The sequence below is a fragment of the Fundulus heteroclitus genome, chromosome 11 (genome assembly GCF_011125445.2).
Source record: "Fundulus heteroclitus isolate FHET01 chromosome 11, MU-UCD_Fhet_4.1, whole genome shotgun sequence".
Lineage (NCBI taxonomy): Eukaryota > Metazoa > Chordata > Actinopteri > Cyprinodontiformes > Fundulidae > Fundulus > Fundulus heteroclitus.
Genome location: NC_046371.1, coordinates 5,858,959 through 5,871,393, shown reverse-complemented (window position 1 = coordinate 5,871,393; position 12,435 = coordinate 5,858,959). Strand labels below are relative to the sequence as shown.

General features: G+C 39.0%; 1 protein-coding gene across 5 annotated transcripts in view; it reads left to right on the top strand.

The window, feature by feature from the left end:
• Window positions 1-12,435, top strand: part of clip2 (CAP-GLY domain containing linker protein 2) — a 58,907-nt gene that overhangs the window by 44,087 nt on the left and 2,385 nt on the right. For 4 of the 5 annotated variants that reach the window (XM_036142782.1, XM_036142780.1, XM_036142784.1 and 1 more), the window contains 7 exons: window positions 1,036-1,404; window positions 2,799-3,350; window positions 3,435-3,492; window positions 5,970-6,053; window positions 7,227-7,383; window positions 9,131-9,290; window positions 11,498-11,686. In XM_036142782.1, the coding sequence (XP_035998675.1) occupies window positions 1,036-1,404; window positions 2,799-3,350; window positions 3,435-3,492; window positions 5,970-6,053; window positions 7,227-7,383; window positions 9,131-9,290; window positions 11,498-11,686 (1,569 nt within the window). The remainder of the gene's footprint in view (window positions 1-1,035; window positions 1,405-2,798; window positions 3,351-3,434; window positions 3,493-5,969; window positions 6,054-7,226; window positions 7,384-9,130; window positions 9,291-11,497; window positions 11,687-12,435) is intronic. The other variant, XM_036142783.1, reaches the window with a different exon arrangement.

Here is a 12,435-nt window from a genome sequence, read left to right as displayed (position 1 = left end):
ATGTTTCTATAAACGAGTCATTTGGTCACAGCTTAGATTTTGTTTGGCTGTTTCTGATGAATTTAGAAGGAAAACGCTCTCATCTCTCTACTCTTATGGGACAACATTGTTTAAAACTAACCATCGGATCTTCTTTGAACACGAGAAGGAGCCAAAAGTTGACCAATCTGTCGCTGTCCACATATCTTATCTGTCGTTTGTATACACTGCGATGCATTTTTACTGCCTCAAGTCTTTGCAAGCCCTCCAGCGCACTGCAAAAACAGAACTAAAAATAAGTAATATTTTCTTAAAATGAGTGTATCTGTCCTTAATTTGAGCAGGTAAATAAGATAATTTGCCAATGGAATAAGATTTTTCCACTTAAAATAGGAACAACTCATCTCCATCGTCTTATTTCAAGTGCAGGATGTCTAATTATCTTATTTTAAGGGTCAAAATACTAATTCCATTGGCAGATAATTGTATATACATGCTTAAATCTAGGACAAAAACACAAATTTTAAGAACATTTTGCTTATTTTTAGATCCGTCTTTGCAGTGCAAACCCTAAACTGCAAAAATGGATCTAAAAAAAAGTTAAATGTTCTTAAAGTTAGTGTAGTTATCCTTGATTTGGGCAGGTAAAGAAGACGATCTGCCAATGGAACGAGTATTTTTACCCCTAAAATAAGATAATTAGACATCCTGCACTTGAAATAAGATGATGGAGATGAAATGTTCCTATTTTAAGTCCAAAAATATTATTCCATTGGCAAATTATCTTATTTACCTGCTCAAATCTAGGACAAAAACACAAATTTTAAGAACATTTTACTTATTTTTAGATCCGTTTTTGCAGTGCAGTTTCTCTTTGATTTCCGACGTCCTAAAGCCTGATCTCTGCTCGTTCCCCGTCTCAGAAATCTCCTTGAACTGCAGGTTGTTGTTGTTTTTTTTATGCTCCTCCGGTCGCAGTAGGACACTCTTCAGCCTCAACCGCTGAAAGGAAGCCTCTCAGAATCGGTGACTGGTCCTGTCTTCTGTCTCAACCAGCAAACCACGGTAGAAGAGCAGAGTCGCATCATGCAGCTGGAGGAGGAGCTCGCCCTCCGAAGAGCCGAGGTCCAGGACCTCCAGGGTCAGCTCAGACGGGTCGACGCCAGCGCCCAGCCGGAGGCGGCGGGGGCCGACGCCCGGCCGGAGACCCTGGTCCTGCGCGAGCAGCTGCTGACGGCGGGCCGCGAGCACCACAGGGAGAGCAGCGAGCTGAAGGAGAAGTACGAGGCGGCGTTGGCGGCCAGCCAGCAGGAGGTGGACTCGCTGAGGACGATGGTGGAGAAACAGAGCGCCGAGATCAGCGAGATGAGGCTGAAAGTGCAGCGAGCCACCAAGGAGAACGTGGAGATGATGGACTCCTGGAAGGTAGTCTGTTACCATTTGCTCTTCTGGTCCGATCGTAGAGCTTAGGGTACACACTGCAAAAACAGAACTAGAAATAAGTAAAATGTTCTTAAAATTAGTGTATCTGTCCTTGATTTGAGCAGGTAAATAAGATGATTTACCAATGGAATAATATTTTTGCACTTAAAATAGGAACAATTCATCTCCATCATCTTATTTCAAGGGCAGGATGTCTAATTATGTTATTTTAGGGGTAAAAATACTCGTTCCATTGGCAGGTAGTCTTATTTACCTGCCCACATCAAGGATAAATACACTAACTTTAAGAACATTTTACTTATTTTTAGATCAGTTTTTGCAGTGTAGGGTTTGCACTGCAAAGACGGATCTAAAAATAAGCAAAATGTTCTTAATCATAGTGTTTTTGTCCTTGATCTGAGCCGGTAAATATGATCATCTGCCAATGGAATGAGTATTTTGACCCCTAAATCAAGATAATTAGATAAACTGCACTTGAAATAAGATCATGAAGATGAGTTGTTCCTATTTTAAGTGCAAAAATCTTATTCCATTGGCAGATCATCTTATTTACCTGCTCTAATCAAGGACAGATACACTAATTTTAAGAAACCTTTTCTTATTTTTAGTTCTGTTTTTGCAGTGTGGTTTAGTAAATGGAAGATTGTTTCTACACTGCAAAAAGGGAACTAAAAGTAAGTAAAAGTTTCTTAAAATATGTATATTTTTCCTTGATTTCAGCAGCTAAATAACACTATTTGCCAATGGAATCACAATTTCTTCCCCTAAAATAAGGTAATTACACAGCAGAACAAGAAGCCTCTAATTCTAACCAGTGTGCTTTAGCGTGTTTGCACCTTTCGTTAAACACTGCAAAAACGGAACTTAAAATAAGTAAAATGTTCTTAAAATTTGTGTATTTGCCCTTGATTTGAGCAGGTAAATAAGATGATTTGCCAATGGAATAAGATTTATGCACTTAAAATAGGAACAACTCATCTCCATTGTCTTATTTCAAGTGCAGGATGTCTAATTATCTTATTTTAGGGGTCAAAATACTCATTCCATTGGCAAATAATCTTATTCACCTGCTCAAATCAAGGACAAATACACTAAATTTAACAACATTTTACTTATTTTAAGATCCATTTTTGCAGTGTAGATATCCTGCACTCTAAATAGGATGATGGAGATGAATTGTTCTCATTTTAAGTGCAAAAATCTTATTCCATTGGCAAATAGTCCGATTTACCAGCTCAAATCAATGAAAAATACACTAATTTCAAGAGGATTTTACCTACTTTTAGTTTCCTTTTTGCAGTGTAGATTATGAGAAGTATCTGAACGATTTAATTCTTTTCAGCCTATAAATAAGGTTGTTCTGTTATCCCGCGCAGGCTAAGTTCGACTCTTTAGTTAGTGACCATCAGAGATCCTTGGAGGAGCTGAAGGCGTCGCTGAGCAGAGGTCCGTCTGCTCCACAGGGCCAGGAGCAGGACGCCCAGGAGCTGAGGGCCACGCTGGAGAGCCTGAAGATGGAGCACCAGCTGGAGGTGGAGAACCTGAAGGCCAAGCACAAGATCGAAGCCGCCATTCTGACCAAGGAGCGCGAGGACCTCTGCGCTCGGCTGCAGGAGGCCAGAGAGCAGCCGGCCGACGCGGAGGCCCAGAGCGGCAAGGCTGCGCTGAGCGAGGCCTCGCAGAAGCTGCAGAGGGCGGAGGCCAGGCTGGCGGAGATGGAGAGGCTCCAGGCGGAGCGGGACAAAGCGGCGACGGAGCTGCGCGACAGACTGGAGCTGTCGGAGAAGAGGATGACGGATTACCGGGCTCTGCAGAAGGCCCAGGCCGAGAGCAAGGAGGAGATCCAGAAACTGGAGGAGGAGCTGAGGGTGACGGCCAACCAGCTCCAGGCGGTGCAGGCCGACCGCTTCACGCCTCACGATGCAAACGTAAGCGGCCGAGGAGAAGGAAAGCTTCGCTCTATTCCGTCGTGTGGGCTGTTGTCACTCTACGTCTCTCCTGCTCTGTTTCAGATGATAGAAGATAATCAGATTTCAGATGAGAAGATGAAGCTGAAGCAGAATATTGAAGGTATTTACAACAATTTATTCGCATAACAGCGTTTCAGAACTCCCATGGTTCTCCTGGGTTTTATTTCCAGCTCCTTATCTCTGCAATCCTTTCTAAAAAAAAAAACAATTCAGCGTTTTTGGCTTGATGACGCCGAGGCTTATTAACCTCTGGGGGTGACTGGGACTCAGTTCACCTGCTAGTTCACCCCCCCCCCCCCCCCCCCCCTCTCTCTCTCCTTTATGTGGTTGGGTCTGGAGGGGGTTTTGTTTGCGTCTTATTTTAAATCCTAAAATAAAGCCTTGCAAAAGTCTTTGGAAACTATTTCTAGCAGCGAACTCTAGACTGTCATGACGTGTCCTGTACACTGCAAAAACAGAACTAGAAATAAGTAAAATGTTCTTAAAATGAGTGCATTTGTCCTTGATTTGAGCAGGTAAATAAGATTATCTGCCAATGTAATAATATTTTTGCACTTAAAATAGGAACAATTCATCTCTATCATCTTATTTCAAGTGAGGGATGTCTAATTATGTTATTTTAGGGGTAGAAATACTCATTCCATTGGCAGATCATCTTATTTACCTGCCCAAATCAAGGACAAAAACACTATGTTTAAGAACATTTTGCTTATTTTTAGATCCGTTTTTGCAGTGTAATTTCTGCTTGTCATGATTTCAGGAAGTTTCCGATCTCCGCGTGTGAACTACGCACAATTAGACCGTTTTGTATATATTATGTTTCAAATATCTGTTCGAACACTGCGATCCTGTACCGACAGGTTGTGATCTTATACCGGCCCATACCTCCTATCGAGACAGGCCAGAACACACACTGCAAAAACTAAACTAAATATTAGGCAAAATTTCTTGAAATTAGTGTATTTGTCCTTGATTTGAGCAGGTAAATAAGATTATCTGCCAATGGAATAAGATATTTTGCACTTAAATAGGAACAACTTATCTCCATCATCTTATTTCAGGTGCAGCATACCTAATTATCTTAGTTTAGGGGTCAAAACACTCACTCCATTGGCAGATAATCGTATTTACCTGCTCAAATCTAGGATTAATGCACTAATTTCAAGACAATTTTACTTATTTTTAGCTCGGTTTTTGCAGTGCAGGACTTCCAGCAAACTGTTTCAGTTCATCTGAAAAGTGAAAAACTCAAGCTAATGTAAAGCTTCCCCTGTCCAACATGTTTGTGGACTGTTTGCAGACGTTGTTTCAGGTTTTTTCCACCTACTTTGACGAGTCCTAACAGCTCATTGATGGCTGCAGAAAAACCTTTTGTTTCAGGCGCAATGAGACAAACACCGGTGGACAAGTTTACGTTTTTATATCTGTACGTAAAATTTGGCACCTGTGCGGACAAGAGTAAACCCACCTCAAAGTCAAACAAATGCAAAAATTATTAAAGGCTGAATTGTATTCATCGTTTCTATGAATATTTAAATGTGAGTATTTGAAATTGAAATAATTTATTTTATAATATATTAGTTAATCTCTGGGGTCCAGCGGAGCACAGACGTTTTTTTTTTCTCAGTTTCAGTTTTTAATTTAAAAGCCTTATAATCGCAGTATAGGAAGACTTTGAAATAAAGAGTTAAAGGGTTCATGACAACCAGTTTCATTTTTCTGAGGTTTTGGGGATATAATTTTGGGGCCGTGTGAAAAGTGTCAAAAGTGAATGCCAAAGGGCGAGTTTGACCAGTTTTCCAAATATGGTCGTAGCCAATCAGAATGCACTGCAAAAATTGATCTAAAAATAAGTAAAATGTTCTTAAAATGTGTCTTTTTATCCTTGATTTGAGCATGTAAATAAGATTTTCTGCCAATGGAATAAGGATTTTGACCCCTAAAATAAGATAATTAGATATACTGTACTTGAAATAAGATGGAGATGAGTTGTTCCTATTTTAAGTGCAAAAATCTTATTCTATTGGCAGATCATCTTATTTACCTGCTCAAATCAAGGACAAATACACTAATTTTAAGAAAATTTTACTTATTTTTAGTTCCGTTTTTACAGTGTGGAGCTGCATGTCATTAATGTACCCGACCCTTTTTACTGAGGAGGGAAATCTGGCCTGAAAAAACAACAACGTGACGTTATTTTTAATGAAATTCGTTCGATAATTTACATATGCAGCAATATCAACTGCATAAAAATGGTTTATGTCACAGCACCTTTAACGTAAAGACAGACAACAAGTATTGCCTTGTCAAGCTGACAGTATGTTTTTCTCCTATTAATCCTCAATTTAGGGAGCAAACATAAACTATAGGAAGAAGTTACTGCAATGTTACCACAGAAAAAATAAAAAAATATGACGCCAACGTCTCCGTTTTGGATGGTTGATAAAAGTGACCCAGAGAGTTGAGCGGACGTTTTGAAGCCGAGCATTTTAAATAATTTCTCTGCTATGGTTTGGTCAGAAACTGCACTTTTAAGACAAGGCTGTTGCTTTGTTTGCTTGTTTTTTTCTTCCTCAGAAACAATGGAGAAGCTGATGAAAAGGGAAAAAGAAGTCTCTACCCTCACTTCCCAGGTTGAAGCTCTAAAATCACAGATTGGAGGTAAATGTTGCCGTCCTCTGCGTGATTCCTGCTGGTTTCTATAAGAATTTATCTCTATACCTCATACTGAGGCATGTTTTTATATTACATATACTTCATTTAAAAACAAGAACATATTTCTTAATAAAATAAAATCATGAAATAAGATGAATATTTAATAGATTTGTTACACAAATCACCTCATTTTGATGATTGTGGCTTACAGATGATGCAAAACCAAAATTCAGTGTCTAAGAAAATTTTAATTTTACATAACATCAGTAACAAAAAGGATATTTTTAACGCAAATTTCGGGCTTCTGAAAAGTATTTTCATTTCTATACTCTGGGCTCCTTTTGCATGAATTCCTGCATCAATGCGGCGTTGCATGGAGGAGATCAGCCTGTGGTTCTGCTGAAGGGTTCAGGAAGCCCAGGTGGTTCTGATAGTGGCCTAACGTCTGTAAATAATAAACTTTGTGTAAAAGCTATGCAAAGTGCCAAAATGCTGACTCAGTCAGGCGAGGTCCAACTTTCTGTGAGCTGCTTTAAGCTTTAAACTTTAAACTGTGTTTCTACTGTAAAGCAGGAGCTCTGACGGAGGTTTGGGTTTTAAATACCTGTAGCAAATACACGCGTGACTATTGGGGAATTTCTTTTGCTGTTTTGTGTTAATTTTGTGAATCATTTTTTTTGTTGTTGCATTTTTTATATCTTGGAGGAATTAATGGCATTAAACGCAGAACAAGAAGCCTCTAATTCTAACCAGTGTGCTTTAGCGTGTTTGCACCTTTCGTTAAACACGGAACTAGAAATAAGCAAAATGTTCCTAAAATCTGTCTATTTGTCCTTGATTTGAGCAGGTAAATAAGATGATTTGCCAATGGAATAATATTTTTGCACCTAAAATAGGAACAATTCATCTCCATCATTTTATTTCAAGTGCAGGATGTCTAATTATCTTATTTTAGGGGTAAAAATACTCGTTCCATTGGCAGATAATCTTATTCACCTGCTCAAATCAAGGATAAATACACTAACCTTAAGAACATTTTACTTATTTTTAGATCCGTTTTTGCAGTGAACTTGTTCTATTGTCAGAGGAACAATAAAAACTATGTTTAAATATGTTTAAATGCTGTAAATAAAAAAAATAATTAATTAAAAATGTTACTCTATCTTCCCTCTGCATTAGGCCTGGAAAGTAAAGTTCGCTCTGGGGAAAAGAAGGCGGAAGCCTTAGCCAAGGAGAAGGTGCGCTTGGAGGCCGAGCTGGAGGCCGTGACCAAAAAGTCCCATGATGCATCTGGCCAGCTGGTCAGCATCAGCCAGGAGCTGCTGAGGAAAGAAAGGTAACTGCAGTATTGATTTAACAATCTGCTCCAGCACACTCTGGATAACTGAGGAGAAATACGATGTCCCTGAGCGAACAAGCGTGCGGCAAAAAAAAAGTTTAATCATGAGTCTGATAGCGCCGTCTTACTCTGAAGCAACAGGAGCTTTATAGATTTCATTGTATTTATTGTGAGCAACAATCAAGCCCTGTGCCAGGTCTTTTGATTTAAAGCAACATTTCCTCATAAAGGAAACACACTCAGTAGACCATAAAACACACTAAAATGTTTTTTTAAAAGACAGATGGAACGTAATTATCTTTAAAGCCACTGCAAGAGCTTTCTGGTATTTATTTTTATCTTTAAAAACAACATATTTTTTTCTTCAAACCAGTTTAAAAAACACTTTCGGTGAGCCCTCTGGGGTTATGCGGGCCCCGCTTTGAGAGATGGAGTAAGATGCCTGATAGTGGTCTTGGTTGGTTTGTTGTTTTGATAACTTAGAGTCAGCGGTGGCGCCTGGGCCAGCATCATGGCAACGATGGCAGGGTATCCGTCCAGTGGAGATGGTGCAAACCTGCAGAGATTGGTCATCGGAGAACTCTGGTCTCATGCCAATCACTCTCAGGGCCCTTCCACATAGAAACTGGCACAAGCAGGCCGTGCACTGGAGCAGGGCTCATAGCTGCGGAAAAGGACGCACACCTCCAGATTGCGCCCAGGCTTGGTTGTGATGGTTGTTGGGAGAGTGTTTTTAAGCTGTACTATATATATATATATATATATATATATATATATATATACTTATAAAAGTAGTGATTGTTCAGTATTTATTTGACCTGCTATATCTACAGCATATATTCAATTAATTAGAACATTATTAGGAAAAGTTAATCTATTTCAGTAAATCACTTCACCAAGTGAAACAGTTTCGGTTTCTTTTTATGAACTATCTGCACCATCTTATGGTCTGTTCATTGTTACAATACATCTCGCCGCTACGTATACTTGCACTATTTCTATTTTCTTATACATAACTTTTCTGTACATGTGAAATGTCTTTTTTGGTTTGCTGCTACATTTCTAACAAACACCTTTAAATATGATGTTTCCCTTTTGCCTTCTGTTTTTACTCGGAGTCCTGCAACAACATTTTGCTCAAATGACATTGTTAATGTGCAGTTGAAAGAAAATAAAGTTTATATATATATATATATATATATATATATATATATATATATATATATATATATATATATATAGATATATCTATATCTATATATATATTTATACTGAATTATATAGTACAGTTCATGTTTACATTAACTGATGCATAAATACTATAATAATAAAAATAATAAAAAGTAATATAATAGTACAATAATGATAATATTTTGTAAAACAGTAAGAAAACTATTTTAAAAACGCATATTTATCATTAGCCATCCTTTTTTACCCTTTGTTGAACTGTTTCAACAAAGTGTGAAGAGAAACATGACAGAGAACAAAAAGTTAAAAGCTGAAATAACAACAAACAATGCAGATTGGAGAGCAGTAGGAGAACTCAGCAGAGTGAGAGAAATAGACCCTGATGTCCTCCAGCAGCCTAAGCCTATAGCAGCATAACTATAGAGGTAGCTCAGGGTAACATGAGCCACTCTAACTAGAAGCTTTGTCAAAAAGGAAAGTTTTAAGGTTAGTCTTAAAAGTAGACGGGGTGTCTGTCTCACTCAAAGTTGTACTATTCTTTTTCTTTTTATTCCAGGAGTCTGAATGAACTGAGGGTGTTGCTCCTGGAGTCGCACCGTCACTCTCGGGATATGGAGAAAGACCTGAGCCGAGAGGTGCACAAGGCTGAATGGAAGGTCAAGGAGCAGAAACTTCAGGATGACATAAAAACCCTGAGAGAAAAACTGCTTCTGCTGGTGAGAAGGAAGGACGACTTTAGGGTTTAACGTCAAAACTAAATTATTGACACATTTAGGGCTCTGTGGCCCTAAGTTCATTCACAACACACGTTGTCCCAAAGCACTTTACAAGCTTAGTTCTATCAAATCATCCAAACAGATTGGTTAGAAGAGATGCAATTTATTGTTTAATGAGTTGATCTAAAGTTGATTGATCTTATCAATTCATTAATGATTAATAAGCAGCCATTTTCTTAAAAAACCCGGCTTCCTCGGTCTTTACTTAACCTGAAAGGCTGTTGTTGTTTTTTTGTTTTGTTTACAATATGCTGAATTTAAAAAGAGACACATTGTTATATTTCAACAACTTGTTGTGCCACATGTGTTAAACGCTGACTGAATAAGCAACAAATTGTGGTTCCCTCACACATTGCTTAAATATATTTATAAAATATTACAAAATAGGTTACTGACTGGAAGCAAATAAGATGAACAGAATAAAATATGCGAAACACTTAAAATCCTCATCAGCCGTGTTTTTGGAATCATTTGCCGTCTTTTTCTGTCGTGTTACAATTTTTTGCGTAATGCCGCTAATGCATGCAGCCTGAATGGTAATGGGAGAAATTTAGGTGGTAATTTAAGGAGCTAGTTGAGTGTTTTTATTCAATTTTTTTGCGTCTTTGTCGTCATTGAAATATTGCAAAATAATCCCACACCAGACTCTAGTTGGACCGCTTCACTTTATCTCCGCCATGATTGTTTTTTCTCCTACAACTGCTGTGGTCTGGCTCCACATTACACTGCCATACTACAGCTCTGAAAGAAGGCTTGTAATTAGACGAAACAAAACTTTAAACTCCTAAACTTAATAAACTATTTATCGAAAATTAATCATAAGTCGAGTTAATTGTTTGTATCCCTCGAGTCAATAACTTCCAGCATTTATTCCTCCTGGATGAGCATGGAGCTACAGGGAGAGTCATCTGCATTGTTGATGGCTTTGCAGCAATCCCTCATACTGAGCATGCATGAAGCGACAGTGGAGAGGAAAACTCCCCTTTAACAGGGAGGAGAACCTCCAGCAGACACAGAACATACGGTAGCCGAGAGGTGCAAACGCACTGCAAATACATAAAAAACAGGTTAACACAAAACACATGCAATGGGAGAATGTAGTACAGAGAAATGTTGCAATCACAGAAATTAGACACACAAAGTGCAAACATGCTGCAAACACAAATGCTGCTGATACACAAACACACAAAACATGTGTAAAGGCAAAATGAGGCAAGTTGCAAAAACAACTGCAGGTTAAGAAAGGCTGCAAACCAGCAGCACATAACGGAAATGCTTCAGAGCATTAGGGGGAGTGTGATAAATTATAATAAATACATGGAATAAATAAAGAGTTTAAGAAAAACGTATTGCTGGAAATGAGTGGTTTATATAAACAATGTGCATTAAAGCAAAGAGATAAAATACGGTTGAAATATAAATATATATTGGTAGCTGATTAATTGATTATTGTATGAATGTCTTCTATTTGTTTTTTGTTACATTTTATGGCACACTATCTAGTATTTTCAGCTACTTTTTGGCCCTGTATCTATTTTATTGAGTTATTGAGTCATGGTTTTATTTTCTATATAGCTCTTAAAACTCTTCTGAATTGTGCTCTTATGCACTTTTTTTAGTGTTTATCTCTTTTCATCTTGTTATTCCTATAAATTTTTAATATTTTATCTATTTTGTCTCAGCGTCTTTTCGTGTGTATTTTTAGCTCATAAAGCACTTTGTGCACATATGGACTGCTGAAAAGTGCTATATAAATAAACTTTGATTGATTGATTGATTTCTGTATGTATCCTAAATTATGGCAGGATTGGTCCTCCGTACTCGGCCTCCGTAAGAACCAGGCTCTGTGTGAATGGCCACAACTTTCCTTGTGAGAGGACAGGACCTAGCTCCTAATTAACATCATTTGTTTCTTTCAGTCAGTGTCTCCTATGACGTGTTACACTTGATGCAGACTAAAAGACGGAATATCTAAAATAGTTTAGACATATTTAATTGTAACTATCAAACAGAAATTCCCTGTGATTCTTGGACTTAGGCTCCCGGTAATCTTTGGCGCTCTTCATCCTAGAGTTAAAATAAGTCTTGTACATGCAGGCTGTATTGACGGGCCGCCTCCCTTGTCTGTATCTGCGTCTGCCTTTCAGGGCCGGGAGCGGTCCTCCCCCGACCACCGGCGCTACTCCATGCTCGACCCCTCAGCTCTGGACTCGGAGGTGAGCCGCCTGCGCCAGCGGCTGCTCAGTACCGAGGACGCCCTGAGGAATGCCCTGGAGCACAACCAGCAAGTCGACAACCTTGTCCAGGCCATGCGCAGACATCCAGACAAAAGCCAGGTGAAGGGGATTAGAAAATGAATACTGGCGGAGAATGACTAGCCAGACATCCATGTGTTTGTTTGACGAGGTCGCCCGGTGCGTAGATTTGGCAGCGAAGGAAGAAAACAATTATCAGAGACAAAACACTTGAAATATACATATATTTATTACAATTGGAATTCCAAGGGGAAACACACACTTACGTCACGTTAAAGCTCATGTAGTATAAACGGAAGCCCGCCCTTCTAGGTCCACCTAAAATTCAATTAAATTTTATTTATATAGTTCCAATTCATGAAACATGTCATCTCAAGGCTCTTTCCAAAGTAAAATTCAATCAGATTATAAAAATTGGTGAGAAAGTTTCCTCTCTAAGGAAACCCAGCAGGTTGCATCAAGTCTCTCCAAGCAGCATTCACTCCTCCTGAAAGAGCGTAGAGCCACAGTGGACAGTCGTCTGCATTGTTGATGGCTTTGCAGCAATCCCTCATACTGAGCATGCATGAAGTGACAGTGGAGAGGAAAACTCCCCTTTAACAGGGAGGAAAACCTCCAGCAGAACCAGAACCAGGCTCAGTGTGAACGCTCATCTGCCTCCACCCACTGGGGCTTAGAGAAGACAGAGCAGAGACACAGAAAGCACAGAAGCTCACATTGATCCAGGAGTACTTTCTATGTTAGAGAAGACAGAGCAGAGACACAGAAAGCACAGAAGCTCACATTGATCCAGGAGTACTTTCTATGTTAGAGAAGACAGAGCAGAGACA